Genomic DNA, 26,179 nt, shown 5'->3' on the forward strand with positions numbered 1-26,179 from the left:
CTGACCTGAGTCTGGATATGCCTTTCTGGTATTCTTGATGGTTGTGGGTCAATCCTATTATGTCCAAAGGTCATATCCTGCTTTCCTGGGGATGGAGTATGTAGATGTTAGGGCTTTGTCTTCCTAAGCTTCTAGGTCCAACCTTCTTGATGGCTTACATTTGCATGTCTATAGAACTGGTTTTCTGCTTTGGGGGGAGGAGACCTGAGACTATTAAGAAAACTGGGCATGCTTTCCTGGTTCTACAAAATCTTTTTAGGGAATATATTTTCCTGCCCTTTTAATATTTCCTTTTCTGGAGAGCTGACTTCCCTCAAAATAATACAGACTCCCCTCACTATCTAGAATGCAACCCTAAAACACTTTAAAGAGATAAAAGCTATCAACAATGTAATTATCTCTGTGTAAATGTGCATAGTATAAGAATGTTTAATTTATGGCATACATGAACCAGAAAGAAATGCAGAACTGGCCTGCAGTATTCTAATCATGGAAAGAGGCCCAAGAGATATTTGATTTGCAAGGTTATTAGGGGATGAAGTATTTAAACACACCAGCAATTTATCAATAATTTTTATACTGTATTTACTGCAGCTATTATTGTTGCTCTTGATTTGTAACTTAGCCATTCTGCAACTTTCTGTATAGGTTTGAATCATGTTGTGTGCTATTTTTATATAATTTCACTTTAAATCATATATATTAAGTGATGGTACATTGCCTAGAGATCTCTTGCTTTACAATTGATCAATGGCTAAATGCAAACTTTGACACTACATTAAGAAACTGTAGGGCATTTAATACAGAACGTAATTCTGTTACAAAGCCCAGGTGGTGCAACAGCACACTGTGGATCAAAAGTAAGTTGACAAAATGGGGTGATGGATGAGGGAAGGCCTTGTTTTGCTATTTGGCATCTTCTCCACAAGATTGCAAATCACCACTTATAAAGTGTCAGCTCTACTTATATTATGGAGCTGTGAGAAGTCAGTCCCCCAGAGAAGGAAATATTAAAAGGGCAGAAAAATATATTTCCTCAAAGGATCTTAAAGAGGCAGAAAAGCATGCCCAGTTTTTCTTAATACCCTCAAGTCTGCCTCCCCCAAGCAGAAACCAACTCTATGGAAATGCAGATGTAAATCCAGGAAGATTGGAGCTAGAAGATTAAGAAGACAAAGACACCTAAAATCTACATACCCCACACAAAGTCTAGGACAGGACATAATAGGATTAACTCACAAATGCCAAAGGGACACAGGTCAAAATACATGACACAGGAAATACAAAGCCTCAAAACAGGAACAGGAAACAACTCCAAACAAATGGCTCCAGAGGGTATAAAAACCCACTCCCTACATGTGTTCAGCCCTTCCCCCCCCCTCTTTTCTGCCAGAGCCATCTTTCTGTCTGGCTCTCCTCTTCAATAAACTGCAACCTCCTTTCTAAAGCAGTCGCCATGTTGTTTATTCCTAGCTTGGACTGAACCACGATGAAGACTTTTCCTTCTAACAGAGCTTCAAACAGTATGGATGTTCTATGAGAGAGACAGATTTCCTTTTGTTTCAAGATAGTAAAGAAAATATTGTGACAGATCAGAAAGTATGATATGCTTGTAGAGAAGAGGAGGAGGAGGAAGACTATGGAATTTGGACCAAACCAAGAAATAAATGCTCACAGATTTCTTTAAAAACTGTGCCTTGTGCTAAAAAAGCAATTCTGTCTTTAGGAGAAAATAAAGGTAAAGGTTCCCCCGCACATGCGTGCTAGTTGTTTCCGACTCTAGGGGCCGGTGCTCATCTCCATTTCAAAGCCAAAGAGCCAGCGCTTGTCCGAGGACGTCTCCGTGGTCATGACTAGATGCCAAAGGCGCACAGAACGCTGTTACCTTCCCACCGCAGTGTTCCCTATTTTTCTACTTGCATTTATGTCCAAATAATCACTTGCTGGAAGGGTCTTTACCTTCATTCTCTGCATGTTGATTTCCTAGCAACTTGCCCACCATATACTGGATACTGGTCAGGACAGGGCCCTTGGTCTGCCCCAACATTCCTTTTTTTCCGTGCCATGTCTGGACACTGATGACAGATCTCTTCGGATAGTAGAACACTATTCCAAAAACAAAGGAAAAAAGGTGTAACTTTTAACCTTAGGCAGTGTTTGGGAGAAAGCTTTAAACCAAGCTAGTCTCTACACCAGGCCAAAACAAGCAAACAAACGTAGATTTATTGCAGAGATGGGAACTGATATGCTCCAATCATCTTAAAATCCTTTGAGCCACAGCCCTGTTTTGAAAAGGCCACCGTTCCTCCCCTGGGCTTCCAGGTGCGTGCTTTCTTTCCTTTCTCAGCCAGTGAGAAATACTGGTTGTGGCACTCCTCACCTTATTTCCCCACTCATTCTTTAGGGTTAGATTAAAGATAAATTAAAGACAGAAAAAAGAGAAAATTGGATACCAGGCAAAATATTTTTGCACAAGTACCACCACTGGTATAGAAAAGCTAAGATAGAGAAAAGAAAAATATGGCATGTAAACAAGAAGCGAGAAGAAGCACCAAGTGTTAGAAGGCCGGCTAGGACAGGAAAAACAATATTTTCATGTTGGCTTTGGCTGACTGTAACGTTGGTAAAGAAAGAATGAAAGGCAGGTGATCCATTTAGTCTGCAGTCATATGAAGACTTGGAATACAGCACTTCTGTTTAGTTACTCTGGCTATTTCTAGTTTGCTAGGTTTAGCAATCATGTGCAGCTTCAAATTACACACTTGTCGGCTGACACCTTTTCTGATGAGACTGTAGGAGGTTCTCGTAAACCAGGTTTGCGAATGTGAATGTTCTATTGTGCCATCTCTTATAAGACGCTAGGCTACATTCAAAAGCGAGGCCTCTTAATTTTATAGTGCAGACCTCATGAGGCAAACCCCTGACCTAGTGTTTGGAGTTATCTTGCTTCTTCCCCATCTGGTGAACATTGTAGAACTTTGTGTACTATTTTGGTAGATCCCACACAAGATATTACACAATTCCAATTTGGGATTATGTTCTCTGGGAAGTTGCTTAATCCTTTTAAACAGATATTCTAGTTTGATAGTCATATTTTTTAGTTTGTGCTTTATACACTACTGTGGCTTTCCATGTAAGTTTACTGCTTGTGTGAAAAGAAGGGTTAAGAACTGAAGCTCAGGGGTAGGCAACCTCGGCTCTTTTATGACTCATGGACTTCAACTCCCAGAACTCCTGAGTCAGCTATGCTCCCAGGAATTCTGGGAGTTAAAGTCCATGAGTCATAAAAGAGCTGAGGTTGCCTACCCCTGCTTTAGGAAATGTTGCATATATAGTCTCCAGTGCAGCACTTTCCCCCTCTGATGGGACATAAAGGGAATAAAATGGTCTGAAAAGCACTTTTTTAAAAAAAACCTGTAATGGAAGGCTCTGAGATGCGGCTGGGAATCCGATGGCCCTAGTAATCCTTGTAAACGGATGCAGGATTACAGCCTTAACATCTGTCGCCTAGGAAGATCGCAATACCATGTACAGAATGTGGCATTCTGAAGTAGGAAAAGTTGGAAAAGGCAGCTATGAAATTAATAGGTACCTGTATTGTGACAAGAACTTTTAGCAGACACCAAACCATTCTTAAATGTTTCATGACAGAGATCTACTCTGGTTGCATTCTGTGTTTGTTCACAGGAAGATGCAGTTAGGACCATTTGAGCCTAATTAAAACTATTACCAGTATTTACTTCGTGCTGCTTTTAATCATAAGCACACTTGCAACTTGATTTGTGCTGAACAAGGCTGCTGACTAATACTTCCTCATCACGAGGAAGTAAAGACAGTTGAGTGCCAAAAGAAGTACAGTATTTGTGTAAACATTTTTAGGAATGCGGCCTAAGACTAAGTTCTTAGTCAGCAACCTTATTGTTTGCCAAGCAATAATTAGACTGGAGGAACCTATACCCATCTCTGCTCGATCACATTCTCCATACATACAAAACCAAGAACAGGGGAGAAAAACCCAGAAATTCAAGCCTACTTCCAGTAGAATTATGCAAAGGTTAGCTTAGTGTAGAAATAGTGGTGGATTGTGCTAGCTTTAATTGGTAGTAAACTACATTTAATCAAATGACTTGCTTTTGAGGAAAGATGATTGAACAGTAAAGAGCAGATAACGTGGTAGAGCTGTAGTATGGTCACCTTTTGCTTACCTATGGTTTACTTGGCTGGGGCCAGAGAACACCCAAACTGTGAAGCATGGTTAACAAACCGTGGATTCACATATTAACTCAGAACCAGGCAGATCATACTAAGACCTAGCATGGTGTGTGAACTTAGGCAGATGTACTTGAATTAGTGCAACAGCCAAATTTGGCTTGCAGGTACAGGTAGTCCTTGAGTTACGACCACAATAGAGCCCAACATTTATGTTGCTAAGTGAAACATTTAAGCGAATTTTGCCCCATTTTACGACTTTCTTGAAACAGTTGTCAATCACTGCAGTTGTTAAGTTAGTAACACGGTTGTTAAATGAATCTGCCTTCCCTATTGACTTTGCTTGTCAGATTGCAAAAACAACCATCCCAAACATGAGCCAATTGCCAAGCCTCTGAATCTTGATCACGTGACCATGGGGAACGCTGCAAGGGTCGTTAAGCGTGGAAAATGGTCATAAGTCACTTTTTTCACTGCCACTGTAACTTTGAACGGTCACTAAACGAACTGTTGTAATTTGAGGGCTGCCTGTATGGAGGAAGCCCGAGATGCCAATGATTTCAGAATTCCTTCCAGGGTGATTTCAAAAAAAAAAGGGGGGGTGTCTTATTTTCCTGCATTCCATACATTTCTTACAGCAGAGGATCCTTGCAGAGGTTTGGAGAAAAAAGTTGGCAACCCCACCTGATAACGCCGCTAACAATCTACCAGAGACCTCAGACGGGCCCGTGGCTCGGCCGCCCCGCGGCTGGTAAAAACACGTCCAGGTGCTCCGGAAACAACGGGCGAGCTTCTTTTTGCTTGCCGAATCAAGCCAGCAGCCAAAAAAAAAAAAGAGGGCGGGCAAAGCCTTGGCCGGGCATCTCCCCCGCCGAGGAAGGAGCCGCCTTCTTCCTGCAGGAGCTCTGCGGTCGAGAAATCCATTCCCCCTCTCCCTCCCCCGCCGAAATCGACGCCGTGAAATCGAGGCGGGCGGGCGGTCCCGCAGGCGATTCCCGTCTCCGTTTGGTGGTTTGGTCTGCCTAGGCCACCATAGCCTCCGCGGAATCCGGCTGGCTGGCTGGCTGGCTGGCTGGCTGGCGCTGTCAGAGCCCGGCGAGCTTCCCCAGAGGGATATACACGGGGACGGGGGGGCGGCGGACGGCAGAGAGGGGTCGCCAGCTTGGGACTTGCCCAGAAGAAACAGCTGAGCGAAGAGGCGGCGGAGGAGGAGCCCAAGGAGAGGGACGAGCCGAAGGATCGGAGCCCGGGCTCGGCGGGGAGGCGGGGATCGGGCTGGCAGCCTTCCCGGCACGGGGGATCCGGCGGCTTGGCCAAGCCGTTGCTGTCAGCGGGCGTGAAGGAGCGAGGACTGGCTGCAAGCGAGCAGCCTCGAAGCGGGAAGGCAGCCCTTTTCTCCCTCCCACCCACCTACCCTTCGCCTTCGCTTCCCCGGCGCCGGAGCCTCTAGAGGAGCTTCCCCGGTAGCCCCCCGCTCGCCCGTGTTTGGCGAGCCCGCAAAGCTCCGCCGAGCCGGGGAGAGAAGAAAGGCGGCAGCGCCGGGAAGGCGAGGGCGCTTTTGAATGCGACCCTGGCCGGTGAAAGGACGAAACCCGGCTGCATGGACGAGAACTGGGGGTGGGTGGGGGAGAAAGAGGGCTTTTTTTTTTTTACGCTTCCGCTCCGGAGCGCCGTTGCCTCTTTTCCAAGGTAACCAAGGTTGGAGGGGGCTTCTTTGAAAGCGAGAAGCTGCGTTTCGTGGTTTTAGGGCAAGCGAATGGGGGGTCTGACTGAATTAGTCGCCGATTTCTCCATCCTCGTCATCCTATTGTTGGCCTGAAAAAGCTGGAACGGCTTCTGCGTGACTCTATTCGACCTGCCTTTGTGCGTTTCTCGCCTTCGCGGATGGGAGAGAGGTTTTTACGCAAACTTCTGGTTCGGAAATCTCCGTCGAATTCCTTGACTGACTTCGCAGTCATTCATGGTTTTGTGGGTTGAAGCCTGATGTTCTTGGATGGTCGTGGTTCTCTTTTTTTTAATGCGTAAGTGAAGTGTTTGAAATAGTAAATCGTCTTTAGGCTTGAAAAATGCCCACTTGTATTGAAAGCTGAGCTCAAAGCCCATGAGTTGATCTAATTGCCAATGGTATTATTTTGGTTTACTTGGCTTAGGTATCTGATTTCTGTTTCTTAAAAGGGTAACCTTAAGCATTTGCAACAACAGTGAGTTGTGACTCCACGCAGAGTAGCATGGAGGAATTTCCTTGGAAATTTGCAAAGCATTCATCTCTAAAATAAGGATTCCCGGGGCCAAGTATTATGGTTTGACTTATTAAGCTACCTTTATAAAGATCTATAATAAACTACATCAGGAATTAAGGAATTCAATTTTCTACATTTGCATGGCTTTGAATTATAGATTAAGATTAGATTAAGTTGGATTTGGACCACATACTTAGTGAAATGTGGTTGATTTATTTGTGGTTCAGTGTCTGAACATACCCATTCAGTTGTTAGGAGCAATTGTCCCTCACCTGCAAAGCCGTGGCTTGTCTTCAAATTTTGATCTTTGTATTACAGTCACATGCACACATCCATTTTTAAAACAGCCACGTTTTGTAAACTGTAGGCAATGTGGGAATGGTGGTGACTTTACATGAATTCTGAATAAGATGCCTGTAAGATTATATTATTTTACCTTAGTTCTCTTTCTCCCCCCCACTTCATTTCTCAAAGGTCTATATTGATCTTGAACTAACCTAAGAAGAACTCTGCATAGCCATATTGCAGAGCTGATGTGTCCAGGAGTGGAAGCCTTATGATGAAGTGAAAGAAGAAGGTCTGGAGTCTCCCGAAAGTGATGTGAAATCAAGCTGTCCTGAACTTCTTTGGGGAAGGCATTTGAGCGGGGACTGTATTACCTCCCCACTAAGGTTATGATGTCGGTTGAAGGCTCCACAATAACGAGCAGAATAAAAAATTTACTTCGGTCTCCCTCTATAAAATTGAGAAGAAGCAAACCAGGGACCAAGCGGGAAGATATCAGCACTAAGGCAAGTTTGGCAATTGGGCCTTGTCTCTTTTGTATTATTCTTCAGAAGGGTTTGCGGTGTGTTGTAGTTGGGGTGGTGAAGATGATAGCAGAAGTTGTCATACCTGCCTTCTTGAACTGGGTGTATAATGCAGATGTGAAAGTCCCCATTTGCTGTTTTGAAGGTATCTACAGGTTGGCTTACTAAAGCCAGGCGATACTGCAGGGGAGGGGGATGTTGGGCTAGAAGTAGTAGAAGCAAGCAAGAGGATGTTCAAAAATGTGACCACATTCAAAAAAGGGCTGAATTTAATTTTTTTAGAAATTGGAAGTTGCCCTGTTCCCAATGGATTATGGGTTGCAACCAATAAAACAGTAACAAAACCATTAAAACCAAACAACAGACACAGTATGGATTCCTATAAGAGCCATCAAAAGTTTTGTGCTTCTTCCATGCAGAAATGAGCACCAAGTGTCTGCTTGGTTCAGCAAAATTTTAATTTGTACATCTTGTGGTTTTGGAATTGCTTCTGAGGAGCAACAGGTGTCTGATAGATGCCTAATACTGTTTCGTTATTTGACACATGACAGCTTCATTTTAGCTGGGCTTAAAAGGAACTAAACATTATGGCAATGCTTCCTTTAAATTGGAGTTGAATGAATTCCTCCTTTTGGGGGGGCATTATTCAAAGAATGGACTTTTGCCAAAGATTCCTCCCTCTTCTTTGGCTTTTTCTTATTGATCTGAAAATACGATAGAGAGAGACAACCATTATTTTGTTCTCCCTTTTGGAGATAATATTTAATTTGTGTACTCTATACAAGGGAAGACAGCTTGACCATACTTTGAGTAACCATTAGTTTGGAGTCTGGAGGCCTGCTTAACTGAGAGCTCAGCCATTGCCCAATCAAATGCCTTTGCAGAAAAAAATAGCAAATACATCCATTTTTGTATCCAGAAATTAGACATAATTGCACATAATTCTAAGTAATTACTCCTGAGGGTTTGTTTAAAGCAGGGGTAGGCAACCTTGGCTCTCTTATGACTCGTGAAGTCTATGAGTCATAAAAGAGCCAAGGTTGCCTACCCCTGCTTTAAAGCATGTGATAATAGCTGAATTTGATCCTGTGAGGAAACGTGGAAAAACCTCACTAGGTGAGATAGGGTTCACTCCAGAAGATTGGTACTGTTCTTGTAATTCTGGGCACGATGAACATTTAAGTCCCGCAAATGGGAGAGTATGAAATAGAAGCATGAGAAAGAGGACTTGGTTTTTGCAGGTTGACCTTTCTTTTTCCATACTCATGTTACTATGTTTTCCAGATTTTTTTTTTTTGGGGGGGGGAGGGAGGACCTTTTTTTCCTCTCCAAAAGCCATTGCAGTATCAGAGGTGATGTAGAAAGGTGTGAATGGGTGTGCAGCTGTAGAATGTGAATTGCTAGAGATTAAGGCTCAGCTTTCAACATAGGTCTCTACAGAAATGAAAAGTAGCTGAACTTTGTTTACCATGCCCATGTCCTTGCAAAGCCTTGGTTTTTTAAAAAATGCTGTCTTTTTTGAGGTATGACCTTTTCAAATTAATTCCATAGGTTTTTGTCCTATTCTAGGGTGAAGTGAATTGTTTGTTCCTCTTGATTTTAGATATGTCTTCCTTGGGCTAGCAGGATAAAAGGAGCATTAATGAAAGAATGAAAACATGTTAAGTAGAATTCAAATGACACGAGTCTAATTTTCTTCCTGGAAAAGGGGAACCAAATGAATACACGGATGCATGTGAAACATCCAAGTTAATTTTTCTTGTTTGATGTCTGGAATGGTAAAATTGAGATGATTTTTTTTTTTGCATTTTGCAATATCCTTATGTTTGTGTGACTAAGACATGGTGGAATTTAAGACTGTGTAGGAGAGTATTATATATATTCATTGGGGAAATAGTCTTCAACATATGATAGTTAAATCAGCATCCATCTCCCATTGTCTGTTTTGTAAATGAGTAGTATAAGATAGGGCTATTCAACCTTTTCACCCATTGTACCACTTTTAGGATATGGCAGCATCCAAGTACCACCAGTCACCTAGCAAGGTGTCAAGAACTTGATGACCAAAAAAAAAAAGGAAAAAAAGTGATAAAGTACAGGTAGTCCTCGACTTACAACAGTTCGCTTAGTGACTGTTCGAAGTTACAATGGCACTGAAAAAAGTCCCCCCAAGCCACAGCCGAGCAAGACACCTGCCTGCCTGTCCGGTGGCGCTCTTCCTCCTGTCCGAGGTTTTCATTGTGAGCATTTCTGTTGAGGATTGGCAGCGGGGGTGGGGTATTTGGTTTTTATTACCCCCCCTCTGCTGGGTGGTTGCAGCAGGTTTTGGTCACTTCACATGATCCTGGGACACTGACCGTCATAAATATGAATCAGTTGCCAAGCATCTGAATGTAAATCACAAGACCCTGGAGATGCTGCAACATTCCAGCTGATCGGTGCTTCTTCTGGGCTCAACAGAAGCATCAGGATCAGTGCCGAGCTCCAGCTGGAGCCTGGCGCTGATCCTGGCACTTTCGCTGAGCCCTGACAGCCCTGCAGCTCCAGCCATCTCTCACTCAGGCTTGTGTGGTGCTGCCACCGGTACAGCTCATTCCCCTCCCCCGCTGCCACATTTCTAGGATGGTCGCGTACCACCTGCCAGGTGCCAATGTACCACAGGTGGTACCCATATCACTGGTTGAAAAGCCCTGGTATAAGAGGTAGACAGAGCTACATTGTGGGGATTGGAGTCCTTGAGGAAATCAGTGCCTTTCTTCCCTAGCAGCTAACTCCCCTGGTGGCGCAGTGGTTAAAATGCAGTACTGCAGGCTACTTCTGCTGACTGCCAGCTGCCAGCAGTTTGGCAGTTCGAGTCTCACCTGCTCAAGGTTGACTCAGCCTTCCATCCTTCCAAGGTTGGTAAAATGAGCCAGATTGTTGGGGACATTATGCTGACTCTGCAAACCGCTTAGAGAGGGCTGTAAAGCACTGTGAAGAGGTATATAAGTCTAAGTGCTATTGCTATTGCTGTTGGTCACTTGGCCCTTTCTAATAATACCTGCCACCAACAGGTAACTGTGACTTGTTAAAGGCTATCTTACCATAATGTACTAAAATACAGGTAGTCCTCGACTTATGACCATTCATTTAGTAACCATTTCAAGTTACAATGGTGCTGAAAAAAGTAACATATAACAAGTGATTGCAGTTACAACCATCACAGTGTCCCCATACTGAAGGATGTAGAAAACTATTTGTATTGGCAATGAGAAACAGGTTTGGAAACATATGTGTGTCTTATGCACTATTATATGCCCAAGTGCTATAAACAACGTTTTTCATAATCTGCTCCACATGTAGCTAATAAAATACCAATATGATGAAAAGATGGTTCAAATAAATATAGTTGGTTTCTACACACAAAGTTAATAATTTGATTTGTCCCGTTCAAGATGCAGTGTTCATTTTATAACCCTGGTGGGGGAAAAAGTGGTTTTTCTAAAATCAAAAAATGGTTTTTCTTCAATCAATTTTTTTTCTCAGATTTGTTCAGGATGTGAATTAAATGATTGTATCTTTATCAGAAAAAAAAGAAAGGCCAGCCAGCATATAGCTTTGGTTTTAGAAAAAAAGATGTGGCTTGAAAAAATATTTTCAGATTTGATTGATTTCAAGTTATCCTGGGTTAGGCTTGGCAACAGCTTTTTCTCTGTGTGTATTGTTTCTTGGTGTCCAAGTGCTGTGTCTTTTTGTTTAGAAAAGGGGCTGAGCTGCTTTCTAATTAATGACTGGGTCTGCAGTGGCAAACTTCCCAGTCGATGTGGTCCTTTTTTTTGTCCAAAGATTTTTTTTTGAGAAACCTGTTGGCAGGCCTGAGGGAGGCAGAAAAGGAAGATAAAGTGTAACGCTGAGGCCAGCTGGCTACCTTCGCCAGTACAATCCTGTAATCCTAAGAAGCGAAATGAACTGGGATTGCACTTCTGAATTTAGCTGAAACTGGATTGTTTAATGACTACAGTGACTTCTGTATGATTAAACTGCAAGAAACTAGTGTTAATTGAAATAAACCCTTTCAGGCTAGTTCAGGGGTAGGCAACCTTGGCTCTTTTATGACTCGTGGACTTCAACTCCCAGAATTCCTGAGCCAGGCTGGCTCAGGAATTCTGGGAGTTGAAGTCCACGAGTCATAAAAGAGCCAAGGTTGCCTACCCCTGGGCTAGTTAAAAAGCGTCTGAAAAGCTGTTTTTGATCAGAGTAAGTCAATCTCCTGAAAGTATCTCAGTGGCTTGGAAAGCCAATTCTATGAAGTCTCAACTTTTTAAGCTGTAACATGGCCCTTTCCAGCCTGGTGCTGTGTAAGAATATCAGCTTTGATAGTTCCCAACAAGCATGGCTCTTTGGAGGAACAGGCAGCTTTTGGTAGGTACAGGTTTTAGAATACTGTTTTAAAGAGAAGACTGTCTAAGTGTAAACAAGCAAGGGTTCCTTCTCCACAAACTCAAGAAAACAAAATGTGTTTTTGAAGCTATTACTGTATTTCAAGTCTTTTGATTGGGCCTGAAGCCCTTACTGTATATCCAGTTCCCCTTCTGGGCCTGTTTGTAATCTGATCTGTAATTGCAGCTGGATAAGGTAAGTGTCCTGGAGAGGTCAGGACACTTCAGACTTGAGGGAACTGGTAGAATCTTTTGACTATTTCTTTGCAGTTGAAAGATAAATGTCATCATGGGCCTAGTCCACGGGTCGGCAACCCGCGGCTCCGGAGCCGCATGCGGCTCTTTGAGCTGTCTCCTGCAGCTCCCAGCCGCCCGGTGCACGCGCACCTCTTCGAACGGGCAGTGGTGCGCACGCACTTCTCCAAATGGAGAGTGGCACCGCCCGTTTGGAGAGGTGTGCGCGCACCTCCCCAAATGGGCGGAGGTGCGCGCGCACCTCCCCAAACCTTTGGAGAGGTGCGTGCGCACCTCCACGCGAACGGGCAGGGGCGCCGCTCTTTGGGAAAGCTGCCACGGCACGTTTGCAGGCTGCCGAAAGTGGCAGCTCTGCAAACGGGCCGCGGCAGCTTTCCCAACAAGCAGCGCCGCTGCCCATTCCGAGAGGTGCGCGCGCACCTCTCCGAACGAGCGGAGGTGCGTGCGCACCTCTGCGCGAAAGGGCAGTGGCGCTGTTCTTTGGGAAAGCTGTCGCGGCACGTTTGCAGGCTGCCGAAGGCGGTAGCTCTGCAAACGGGCCATTGCCGTCCCGCAACCGGGAACCGGTTCCATCACACATTTAAAAAAATGGCAACCGTGCGCATCCGTGCAAGCGCAAGAAAAAACGTTTTGCGCATGCGCAAAATGTTTTTTGCACATGTACGTGCATGGACGCACGCACGCGGCTCCCACTTTTTTTTATGTGTGATGGAACCAGTTCCCGGTGGCTCTTTTCCTTTTTCAGGTTGCCGACCCCTGGCCTAGTCCAAGGGTAGGCAACCTTGGCTCTTTTATGACTTGTGGACTTCAACTCCCAGAATTCCTGAGCCAGCATGGCTGGTCCATACGGTGTTTTTTTTTCTGAATTACTATATTTTTAAGCAGGCAGAAGAAATACATTTTATTCTGCTGGTGAACATATTGGTGTAAAAAACAATGAGGGAGGTGGTAATAGTCTGTCATTTAACTAAGTGAAATTCCATATTTTCTTATTTCATAGATGTGGTGAACTTTAACTTCACAGTATTTTATTTCTCACACAAGCAGAGTTATCTACCAGAATTAAAAAGAAAAAGAATCTTGCAATATTTTGTCACTCCATCCAGCAACCTTGTTGATATTTCCATCTATACATTTCTTTGGAGTTCAAAATGTGGTAGCCATGGGTAACTTTCCTAAGAACTCTTCAGGCAATTATATACACAGCAGCTCACTCATAAATGTAAAGCTTGCCAATACCTAAGCACGCAACAAGGACACCCGCTATACCATCTTAGTAAAGAAGTACTATGGGATGTCAAGGTACTAGGATTAGGAAACCAAGTCATAAATGCTAGTGCTTACTTTTATTGTATGGCTACAATAACAGAATCTTCCATGGCTGAAATACTTCTTTTTTCTCCCTTTATTATCATGAGAATAAGCAGGGTCTTTCTTATCTGAGCCATTTGCTTGGAATGTGCCCCAGATTCAGATTTATTTTATTTCCCCATTGTCTTGGTAGAGGTTCTTCCTTCTGTCCTTACGATTATGTTTTCTGCACATTACAGAGTCTTGGGTTGAATAAATGAATAAAGGTCCCTGTTTTCTTGGAGGAAACTGGGGCTGTCACCCTCAGGTGAATCATCAAATACTAGAGCTTCATGTCTTTCCAACTGTGCTAGAATGTGGTGGAAAACTCACCAATAACTGGAAAGGATTCAAACGATAATTTATTTTCAACGCTAGCAAGTTATATTGATACCAGTAAAGGAGAATATTTGTAGCTCCAGGTGGAAATGAGGCGTCCTTGGTGCCCTGGGAGCTTGCTTGTTTTCTTGCAGAATTTCTTGCAGACCTGCTTTGGGTAGTGAAATGTCTGTAAGAAAACAACCAAGCTCAGAAAGCACCAAGGTCTGCTCAGATTATATTGAGTCAATTGCACCAAAGAACCCACAGCAAGAGCTTCAAGGTTACACAGATCTTAAGTAGCCAAGGTCCTTTTGATATAATTGGGTGGGAGTGGTGGGAGTGGTGGGTGTTCAAGTTTTTTCTTGGTTTACTTAATAGAGTGGAGAGAAGGAAAAATATGAGTAAAATGTGGAATAATGTCAAATTTTATACAAGAGGACTTTTCTTGCTTATATCAATGTATTATGTATAAAGTTTTGCATAACATTTCAGTAAAAGATGATATTTCATTGTAAGTGTCCATAAATAAGCTGCATCTAATAATCTTATATAGAAGGTCGATCAAAGCAGTACAAGTATGCACACATCAAAGAATTTCAATTCCCTTTGAATCTCAAAGGGAAGAATTTGCAACTGATGTCACTAACAGGTAAAGTTGGGTGGGGTGAGGGTTGGTGGTGGTGGTGGTGATCGAAGTGTGAAGACACTACAGGAACACCATTTGAAATCCAATGGGGCAACTTTCATATGCAGGTGGTGTCAAACAGCTAATTGTTATTTTAACACAGTGAGATTGAGTAAGTTGTGAAGAAAGAAATTGGAGCTAAGAGAGACAGGGATCACTCATAAAGGGCACGCATTTTCTTAAGGGAATGTGGAATAATTAACATTCACAGAGCAATTAGAACTGTTAGTTCTAATTTTGCCACAAGACACAGAAAATAATATGCTGGTATAAGAAATTTCAGAACTCCAGGCATGGAACTCATTGTAATTATATTCAGGTTCTTTCACCAAACTTGTGTTTGGAGGACTGTATGCTGATGACAGGGTAACTGTATTTAATACTGCCTTACTGTGTCCTCTCCGTAATTCCCCCCCCCCAAAAAAATAGTGTGCGTGTTAATGTTAGAGTAGAAATGATCAAATGATTTGTGTGCAGCATTAAAATGCTGTTTTGCTTCCATCCCTTGTTAGCTTAGTGTCATAAGCTGTCTAGGCTAAATTCTTCTCTGCTAGCTTCATTGGTTGGTTATGTTCCATAATGTTGCTATTCCATAGATTTGCTCCAGGATGATCTTTTCTCAGCAAGGTCCTTTAGATCTTCCATCGCCACTATAATTGAATCCATCCAACTTGCAACTTGTCTTTCTCTCTTTTCTTCCACTTTTCCCAGAATTATAGACTTCTCCAGAGAGCCAGGTCTTTGCATAATGTATCAAAATTATATATGCCTCAAATGAGATCTTTGCTGGCTATTGTAAAAGAGTTTCTACATATACATATAGGTATACATGTGCACATGCATAGGATAACAGACAAATCCTGGAATCTTGGTATTAAACTGTAGGCCAAGGGAGGTCCTTATTTTCATTTTTTTAAAAATAAATAAATGGGACTTTGTAAAGGATGCATGCATCTTCTGTTTGGGATTATCCCTAGTTTTTGGAAAGCTACTTTTCATGTAGAGGTTTTATAGCTTTCACTTTTAAAGTCTGAGGTGCAGTGTGTACTGTGCACGCTTAGCAGTCTTTTAAAAAGCTGAAAATCACGCCATTGATTTTTATTTTCACCCAATAGCAATGGCAGATAAATGTAGGCTGAGTTTATGGCTTACCTAGCACTTGCATTTCCCACACTAAAGTCCATTATTCTAACTCCCAGACGGTCTTGCAATAAGTATTATGAGCCCGATTACGGTTAGAGATGAAAAGACAAAGCAACACCTTGCCAAGCAAGGAATTGGAGCATCTACTGCATTAATTTACAAGGCTCCATTTCAAGCTTTAAACCCGTAGCTCCCCTCATCCCTCCCCACCTCAAATGCTGCCCAAAAAGCAGCATTATGAGTGCTTCCTGAAGGAATGGCTTGCTTAGAGAAGCATCAAATTACCTTTGTGCAGGCCTACAAGAATAGATTTATTTTACTTAAATGCTGTATATGTCAAGTTTCCGAGGTATGGGCTTTTCAAGTCCTTGACAGTATACCATTCAAGTATTTAACATATAAATTGACCTGTTATGGAGATAAATAGCATCCTGGGACCACTTATATTTTCTCTTTTGCAGAAAGGACCTTTAAGTAGTCTGATGCTTACAAACAGCAAAGAATATTAGTCTGTGCTCCAAAGCTTATTTGAGGGGAAATATTTGAATATTAACTAAAGTTGGATTACACAAATTACTAACTGATATTTTCGCTGGCAATATGAATGGATGGAACATGAAGAAAACAGCTATGTGTGGCAAGGTTGAGGGAGAAGCAGAAGGGGAAGAAGTCAGATAAAGCGGATGGATTGAGTTCAAAAAGATTATAGGAAAGCCCTTGGAAGGGCTACAGCATTAAAAAGAGGGTAAAAATGGTGAATAATTTTCAATATAGTAATCATGAGTTAAAACAAATTAGCCCTTAATTTTCACTTGCAAACATGGCAGAAATTTAACAGTGTTCAAGGATCCACCTTGCTTTGTTTCACTTACTCTGATTTACTTAAAAGCAAGAATATACACGATTCAGGAGTTTCAAGAGCAGAACATTCTGAACTCCAGAACATTCTGTTTCCCCTGTGGAGTATGCTGGTCAGACTATGTTAAAGTAGTTTGAGGTGTTCTAGGTGTGGCATTATGGTCTAAAGTAGTGCTGGCGAACCTATGGCACGCGTTCCAGAGGTGGCATGCAGAGCCCTCACCCCAGTCCTGCCTTCCCCTGCAGCCCCCTCCTCACCAGCAGCCCCCTCCCGGAGGAGAGTTGCTCCCGGGCATGGCCTGCGCGGAGCAGCGCAGCCAAGGACATGGCAGCTGGGCAGCATGGACAAGATTTTGCCCTTGCGCCCCGTCATGCACAGATGATGCTGTGGGGCATGGGCAGAGGGCGTGGCTGCCATGATGCTGCAGGGCCGCCTGCAGGCCATGGAGGCAATAGGTGGCCCTGTGGGCGGGCAGGGTGGGGGGCAGGGCGGTTTTTGGACACTTGGTGTCTAAACGGTTCGCCATCACTGGTCTAAAGCATTGTGGTCTTGAATGAACCAAGAACAACCATATTAGGTGGGTTGGTCTGAGAGAATGACTGGCCCAAATTCACCTAGCTGGTTTTCATACCTAAGAAAAGACCAGAACTAATGGTTTCCAGTCCAGCATTTTAACCACTACACCAATCTGGCTCTCAATTTTGTTATGCAAAACAGGCTAGCAAATCTTACCACCCAATCCAAAAGCAACTGTGAGAAGATGGATTCATGTAAACATTGTAAGTACTTATTCTGTTTTTGGATTTCAGAGCTGGCAGGCTAAAATATGCATTTACTAGCCTTTTCTTAGGACAGGCTTGCAATGTGCAGGCTACCTGTGCAAATAATGATTGGTTCTGTCAAATTATCATTATTTAATGGAAGTGAAGGTCTTCTGAGTCCTAAGTAGCTAAATGCAGCTACTTGGTAATTTTTATTTACAAAATTACACAAAAATATTAAATTCCTAGAGACCTGTATGATGTAGGAACTGCTTTTGCTCAAATGATTATCTCCTATCATAGTCATATCTTTCATATGAAGATGTGCACATATGTCTGTATATATTCACACATTGACTAAGCAATAATCTGATTTCTTTGATTTTGGCCTTTGAGGTTTGTAAATCATAATTTATAGCATAGGGCAATATCTTGTTTGTTAAGGATATTTATATAGCTGCCCAACTCCTGGTGACTCCAGTTGACAAAGATAAGATCCCAAATACAAAACCCAATATACTCCCACCCACTCCTTATGGCAGCATTCAGACAAAACACTTGATGGGCTCCGTATCAGCTTGGGATCCTAAGGCTTGCTGACAAAACCATATCTTGAGGGCCTTTTGAAAGTGTGACAAGGTAGGGGCCATTCTTATCTGTAGGGATAATGTTCCACTGAGACCACAGAAAAAATCTCTTCTTGGTCGAGTAGATGTACCTCCTTAATGGAGGGGGGACTCATAACATATCCTCCCTCCATGATCTAGTGGGTCGGATAGATGTAACTGGGGAAAAGAAATAACCTGGTTATAAGCCACCCAAGACTTTAAAGATGATAGCCAACATCTAGAAACAACTCGGCAACTAATGAAGTTTCCACAAGAGAGGTGACATATGTGTGAATTTAGACTTGTGCAAAACCATACTGGAATAGTTTTGAATGAATATCTGGTTCCAACTCATCTCTCAGCCAGTTCCTGAAACCATGACTAACCAAGTTATGACTTATTACAATTGTGAGCTATTCCACATCCCCTTACATAATATGTGCATAACCTTGCATCAGTTGTTTATGGCATAAAAGAATTCTGGATAGCATTTTGACTCCCTGACAGTATTTCATCCAAATATCGACTTTCCCTGTTTTTCTGCCATAAAGTATACACACCATGCATCAGTGACCAATACATATATCAAAATGAAAAGTTTACCTTCCCAATAAGCATGAAAAGCAAACCTGGACATAGTTATAATGTATATAGACAACAATAGAAACAATACAATATGCTGGAATTATAGTTTTGAAAAACAAATACATACAGCCAAGTAATTTATTCTCTTATGTTCAGGGATGAGCGTGGATGTTCAACTCTTAACATGCATGGATTTCAACTTCCAAAATTCCCTAGCCAACAAAGCAAGCTGGGGAATTCTGGGAATTGAAGTCCTCACGTCTTAAAATTGCCAAGGTTTATAAACATTGCTCTAAGCAAACTTTGATTTTTTGGGGGAGGATTGCATATAATAGATCCAAAGGGCCTATTGAACGTGGATTGGACTGGGGATCAATCGGAGTCTTGGGGAAGCAAACTTGGTGAAATTAAGTAGCATGGAAGAGGCCATAATCGAATGACTGAGATAGCGGATCAAAAAGCTTCCAGGCCATAACCATTGTAAGAACATAAATGCTATCTGCATAAAAAAATACCAAAGCCTTCAAATAACGGGAAATTACTTTTTAAACCTCTGCTACCTGGAGTAAGCTAAATAAAAACTATATTTTTTAAGGCCCATATGTACGGTAGTTCTATGTTTTATCAGACGAAGAAATTACACAACTTTCTATGAGTTTGGTGCATTTTTTTTCTTTTAAATGTTACAGCCATTATGAAATAAAGCCCCTCCCTCAAATTATAGTAGTCTCAGAGGATATGGTTATAGCACCAATGCACCATGATTTGAATACTAAACAATAATATTTTGGACATTTTTCATTGCAACTCAGAAATGTGCATCTCTTTTGCCACATACAACTATTCGGAAGGTGAAGTTCATTTCTCGACAGTTGATACTGCATTACTGCAGAGGGCGTTCTTTGTGGGTGCGCCAGACCTGTGGAACCGCCTGCCGGTTGAGCTCCGGATGGCCCCTGACCTTCGCTCCTTCCGGCGGGATCTAAAAACTTATTTATTTGAGCAATCCGGCCTGGTTTGATGGGTTAAGGGTTGGGGTTTTAAATATGGTTTTTAACTACTGTTTATATTGGGCATAATATTTAATTGTTTTTTAACTTTTGTATTTCGTTTTTAATATTTATTGCCCTGTACACCGCCCTGAGTCCTTCGGGAGAAGGGCGGTATAAAAATTTAATAAATACTAAATACTACTTCTGATTGAAACAAACATAATCAGTTTAAGTACTTGCTCAACAGAAATTACTAGACAACCCATAACCAATTGGGTCATCCTTTCAGAGATATTTCCTTGCTAGATTCCCCAGTGCCATCAAGAACTTCTAATGCTCTTCTAATGCTTTCACTGGAAAACTAGGAATACATTCAGAGATGTAGCTGCCTTGAAACAAAGCCCAAGGTGAACTGTGTATCACAGTCAAACACCAACTGTTTTTGGATTTTGGACACATTATGTAAATTAGCCAATTAGAGGTACTTTAGCTCACAAACTGTTGCTCTATGATGTACCATTTTGGCCAGTCAAAGGTTAAAGAACAAGAGTTTTAGTGTTATATAGATAGATACCTATGAATCTCACCTTGTTCTTAATGAAGACCAACATCTACTCTCTCTCCTCATGCATTAGGTCACCTTTTTGATATCTTTAGAAAATAATAATATAGCTTACCTCCTCTCTCATTGCACATCATGAATATATCTCTTCTTATAACACTGGTAAGAAACATCTGGCTACATTTAAAACAAAGTGCAAGCTAGCAGGTGCACAACTCTCTGATTGCAATTCCCCCCCATTATCTTAAAAAATATATTAATTGGAAGCATGCTATATAAAGTACTCTTGATATTTATGTCATTTTGCAAGTACAGAAAAATGTCAAATTTAAGATTCATACCAAAACTTCTTGTGGGTAGAATCTATTACAGGAAAAAGTGGCTGCATTTGCCATAAACTATAAACCAAGTTTTTAGAATATTCTGGTTGACTTGAATGCCAAGCGTGCTGGTGCACACAGCCTCTTTCATCATAGTTAGCTCTTTCTATAATGGCATCTAACTAAATTGTATCTGGAGGGTAGAAACTAGGAATCCTGGTTTCCTGATCCTTTTATAAATCTGAACTCAGAAATCAAGAACAAACTGATTTTTTCATTCTAGCTCATAAATGGAGAAAGACACTAGGATCCTTAGTTTAGACCATATGTTGAACAAATTATTTCCTGGTTTGAATAATTACCCGCCCTAGCAGAATGGAACAAATGACCTACATGCAATAACAAGTACCGTAGGTTATTTAAAATTAGTCCATTATGAACATGGCTAGTGTCCTAATAAATCTTCAAGGTCAACAGATTTATATAGGGCAGAAGCGGACAGTATTCACTAAACTAACCGTGTGTTTCCTAAATCCTCAAAACTGCTTTTCAGTCTGGATCTTATCTTCCATATTTCTTCTGTAATAGAAGGGGGTAGGGATAATCTCTTGCTGATTAATCTCTTTTGTCTTTTCTGTCAGTTAGATGCTGAAATGGACCTTATGTACATTCAGGGGTCTAGGGAAGAAACAGTTGGTGTGTGTCAAAAGACAGCAGGAAAGCATTTCTCTTCTGATATTTTATAATTTATTGTGGATTTCCAATTTCTTCTGATTTAAAATTTTGAATTTAAGAAAGGATTTTATCAAATGAATTTAGGAGCCAGGATTAAACAAAAAGACTTGTTCTTGCTCTTCTGGACTATTGTCTGCCGCTGAAGCATTCTGACACAAATGTGGTGCCTTCCTTAAAATTGGCTCACCAAAATCAATTGGGATGAAATTAGATTTGTGCGGATACATTAAAATAAATATCTACACAACAGTAAAACTGTTTACACACATGTTATTAAAAGTTTTACAGAGAATATAAAAACTAACCCAAATAATAAAGAGTAAAACCAGCAAAGAAGGAAAGGATGGAAGAAAAAAAAAGTCTAGAAAAAGAGAACCAAAAGAAATAGAAAGAAGCTTCTGATTTCTTCTGTAGCAAATATCAGTATGATTACAGTATTAACTCTGATTCGGCCCCCAGGATGCAGACCAGTACTGGTCTGTGGTCCATTGGAAAGCGTGCAAAGCGTGGGCCAGCGCCCAAGGCTTCATTTGCACATGTGTGGGAGGTAGGTTGCACATAAGAGCTAAGAGCCTTGGTGGAGCAGTGGGCTAATGCCTCCTTAAGTAACACCAGCTGCCTGCAATTAGTGCAGGTTCGAGTCCCACCAGGCTCAAGGTTGACTCAGCCTTCCATCCTTCCGAGGTAGGTAAAATGAGGACCCAGATTGTTGGGGGCAATTAAGCTGACTTTGTAATAATGCCGCTTGGGGGTGTGTAAAAGCCCTAATAAGCAGGCATATACATAGAATGAAGGCTACTGCTAAGCTTGTAAGCCGCCCTGAGTCTTCGGAGAAGGGCGGGATATAAATGGAATTAAAATAAAATAAATACATGCAAAATGATCCCCTCCCCCCCACCACCTTTGCTGCCAGTCCATGGAGCAAGAAAGGTGGACGGCTGCTGCTCTAGGATTACAATAAAAGCTCACTTACTTCTGTTCTCCATTTTTTTTTCTAATCATCAAAACCAAAAATGCAGTTTTTCCATTTCACGCAAAAAGTCTATAAGGGTTTTTTAATTACATAGGTATGGTTTTTCTCTAATCAAGTACTGTAAGTCTAAAAAATTTATCATGTTCAAGATCATGGCCCTGGCTTACACATATAATCTAATTGCAGCCTGAGTATATAGCTTAATACTTAATTCTGTTTTTTTTTAATTTTGTTCTTATTTATGCTTTCATATTGTGTGACATATTTCATTGTAAACTGCCCAGAGTCATTTAGGTGAGATGAGTGGCATAGGAATCTCACTGATGAATGACTAAATAAATAAATACTAACTTAAGTATAGGCTGCTAGGTTTAATATGAGACCGGCAGCATTATTACTAGTGCATTTTATTAGTATTACTAATTACATATTACTACATTGTTATTACTAATTCTCAGTCTCCATCTTGAGACTGTAAACTCCAAAGTCATTATTAAAGCACTTGGCCTACTTGGTCTTTCTTTCTTTCTTTCTTTCTTTCTTTCTTTCTTTCTTTCTTTCTTTCTTTCTTTCTTCCTTCCTTCCTTCCTTCCTTCCTTCCTTCCTTCCTTCCTTCCTTCCTTCCTTCCTTCCTTCTTTCTTTCTTTCTTTCTTTCTTTCTTTCTTTCTTTCTTTCTTTCTTTCTTTCTTTCTTTCTTTCTTTCACCTGAAAGAGAATTTAGATGTGAGCATGTTTTTTTTAGGTGCTTTAACTTACTTGGAGTTTACTCAGTCAAGCAGCTCCTAGTACTACCAGGGGAAAGCTATTCTGATTCTTATTTCTTAACACGTTTTTGTGGAATTGCTTTTTTACCTGTTGATGGTACTTAAAGTGCCAAGCCTGGCCGATCTTTCCCAAATATGTGGGAGTTTCAACCCTTGCTCTCAGGCAAGCATCCTTTAATGCCCTTTCTCTGCCATGCCACTGGAGCGTGCTGCTTCCTAATCTACACCATCTTTCTTGAGGAAAAGCTTTTGGGGATTAGCCAGAGATTCTCTTGGGTTTGTTTGCATTTCTGGCTCCTCTTCTCAGGAGTCCTAAAAGAACCAGGGAAATTCTCTCACTTCTGCATCAACCATTCTTGCCTGGAGGATTGTTGGGAGTTCTGAGAAAAATCTACTTTCACACCCAAAATTTTTGGCTTAGCAAGTGGAGCTGACAAATAGTAGAAGGAAGGAAGGGAGTACACATCTTCCAAATTTCCAGGCATCTCACAGAGGTGAGCAGCATATAAATTTAATACATTATTCTCTATTAATAATGTAAAGATTGAGACTCTGGAATAGTATGCTGTTTTTCAGAGCGTTGGAACATATTGTCGCCTGAGTGACTTAGTGCAGAGCTTGACTCAAACAAACTTTTTTTTTTAATTTCATTTATATCCCGCCCTTCTCCGAAGACTCAGGGCGGCTTACAAGCTTAGCAGTAGCCTTCATTCTATGTTATATGCCTGCTTATTAGGGCTTTCACACACACCCCAAGCAGCATTATTACAAAGTCAGCTTAATTGCCCCCAACAATCTGGGTCCTCATCAGCATAAGTTCCAGAACCAGTTGGACAAAGAACAAGTTTATGAATGGAATCCAGCTATAAAAAGGCAGATTGTGTGATTTTTTGCTTGGAAATGCAGGTAGGCAAGAATGTTAGAGAAATAAATGCTTGGTCTAGACATCAGAAAATGTATACTGTACATTGCAAATGCAGGATCCTCCTGTTATAGAAACATAGATGGGGTAAGAGAGAAGGCAAGGCAGATGTATAGATTGTTTAAGCATGTTAGTTTCATTGCTGATTTCTGTCCACGAAGCGGTATCCACGAAGAGGAGAAACTCCAAGGGACAGCTGGGCTCTGGCTAAATGGTAACATGATGAAATTTCAATCTTTATATGGTAAAGGAACTGATGCTTCCCAAAGTCTACAACTTTTATAATCCCAGCATTGTTTCCATGCAGTTAGATTAGTTTAATTTGTGGCATCATGAAGAATTTTTTAAATTGTTTATTGACAGTATTATTTTAATTACTAGTAAGTTTTGTACTGTATATTGACTTGATCTTGTGTCTTGCCTAGAGGGAGTTAAAAAATAAGTGAGGCCTGCAGTTGAGGTTACTTGTATTATGTAATACATGTATAAGATGGTATTGCACATTATGCAAGGCCTCGAAGATCAAGTATATAATGGAGAACATTGAGGAAAGCATAATACAGGCATAGTATAGGCATAACTGCAATTAGGTGATTCTCAGATACTCCAAATGTCCAGCTTTCTGTACATTAGTAGCATAGCAAGAACCTCTGGCATGGCAACATTAGATTATTTGTCTAAGCGTGAATGCATAATTCTTTATTTTGTTGATATAGAAATAGCACTTATATACTGCCCCATTGTGCTTAGTAGCGCTCTCTGGATGATTTACAACAGAAGTCCCCAACCTTTTTGGCAGCAGGGATCAGTTTCATGGAAAACAATTTTTCCACAGACCAGAGGTGGGGGATTCTTTCGGTTTTGATCATTTGCCTGCCACTCACCTTCAGCTGTGTGGTGGGGGTTCCTAACAGGGTACAGACCCATAGCATCCATGGCCTGGGGGTTAGGGATCCCTGGTTTTCAAATGTCAGCATATTGCCCCCAATAATCTGGGTCCTCATTTTACTGACCTCTGAAGGATGGAAAGTTTAGTCAACCTTGAGCCCCATCAGAATTGAACTCCAGGCTGTGGGCAGAGTTTTTTTAGTTTGCAATATTGCATTTTAAACACTGTGTTGCCAGGCCTCTTACGTAATCCAAAGGGTAAAATGCTGTTAGAATAAGTTAAGACCTGCCTCATTTGGATCAGAAATATTTCTAATAGACCAGCCTTTTCTCTCTTGAACTGTGAATTCTGTTGCTTGCTGTATTCTGTACCCCTCTTAGTGGAATAAATAGAAAGTGGATGGAAAAAGAGAGGTACTGGAAACTGTGAGAAGAATTACATTAACGGATTGCCACTGAAGGGTGTGGAGTTACACAAGTGTAAAGCATGGCAAAGGAAGTTTGGATTGATGAAAGATGTTTAAATTGGAGAAATGCATTGGAGGGAATGACTACTGTGAAAAATGAGGATGAGAAATTATTGCATAATGTCTATAGGGAAAAGAGTTTAGTGGTGAACAGTGTGAGAACGTAGAAAGCAAGTAATGGTTAAGATTAAAAGTAACAAAGAATATTCACAGTGATATTTAAAAATATTTTTAGAAGGGAGGGTGGGCAGGCTGTGTGGCACTTGGTTTGCTTCCCACTTCCGAGTTAAGTTGCCTGAAACAACTGCCTCAGCTGCCTTTGCTGTTTTTGAGTTGTCTGCTATTTGGGAAACTTTGAATTCTGAACTGGATTAGAAAGTAATGTTCTTTTAAGATTGGCATTCCTAATTCCAAATAAGATGCTTCCAGACATGCTTACTTGCTACCATCAGGATCAGCTACCACAAAGAGAACCATTACTGGGGAAGGGGTCTTGACTTGGATAGTACAGCTTGGTAATATTAGACTGGCTTTAGTGGCCTCTCAGGCACGGGGGGGGGGCACTCTAGTTTAAAAATTGTCATTTATCTAAATGACACTAGATTGCACGTGAGTACACTTGTGTTGCTGATTGAGAATCTGGACTACTGCTACTAAATTCAGCAGCGATGCCCCTGTTTATAGATCTTTCACAGACATCTGGAAGGTCACTGAAGGGAACAAGTCAGGAAAAGTGTTTGCTCTGCTCTAATTGGACTCCTGATATTGAAATAAAGGGGGGCATGTTGTCTTTTCTTGGAAAAATATCTGAAAAATAGCGCCCAAATGCACCATTTTCTTTTTGGCATAGAGATAAGATATTGTTGTTATTGGAATCTCAGGGGTAGGCAACCTTGGCTCTTTTATGACTCGTGGACTTCAACTCCCAGAATTCCTGAGCCAGCCATGCAGAATTCATGAGCCCACCCCTGTATGGATCATATCTTGTCTTCAGGCAGATTAGCGTGAGAACTATCATTAATTCCAGATGAACCAAGACTTCAGAAATAGACTGGCTTCAGTTTGTATGTTTAAATTTACTGAAGTTAACTCAAAACGTATGATAGCCACATTCTTCCTGGGATTCCTTCTAGTAGTGTGTGTGTGTGTGTGTGTGTGTGTGTGTGTGTGTACTCAATCTGTTAGTGATCAAAGATGCCTTAGTGACATTTTACAAACAGCAGAGAGCTGTTTTAGAAAATGAGTGTCTATAAAGTTGTTTTGAGGTTGGAGTAGAAATCTGTTAGGGACTTGCAGCTGCCAAGCAACTTGT

At 41.4% G+C, this 26,179-nt stretch overlaps 1 protein-coding gene across 2 annotated transcripts in view; it reads left to right on the forward strand.

Moving 5' to 3' along the window:
• The first annotated feature begins 5,356 nt into the window (after positions 1-5,356).
• The window catches only part of MAPKBP1 (mitogen-activated protein kinase binding protein 1), a 151,921-nt gene continuing 131,098 nt past the window's right edge, over positions 5,357-26,179 (forward strand). For both annotated transcript variants that reach the window (XM_083365781.1, XM_083365782.1), the window contains exons 1-2: positions 5,357-6,230; positions 6,924-7,240. In XM_083365781.1, the coding sequence (XP_083221907.1) occupies positions 7,124-7,240 (117 nt within the window). In that variant the 5' untranslated portion in view covers positions 5,357-6,230; positions 6,924-7,123. The remainder of the gene's footprint in view (positions 6,231-6,923; positions 7,241-26,179) is intronic.

Source organism: Vipera ursinii (assembly GCF_947247035.1).
Source record: "Vipera ursinii genome assembly, chromosome: 1".
Taxonomy (NCBI): Eukaryota; Metazoa; Chordata; class Lepidosauria; order Squamata; family Viperidae; genus Vipera; species Vipera ursinii.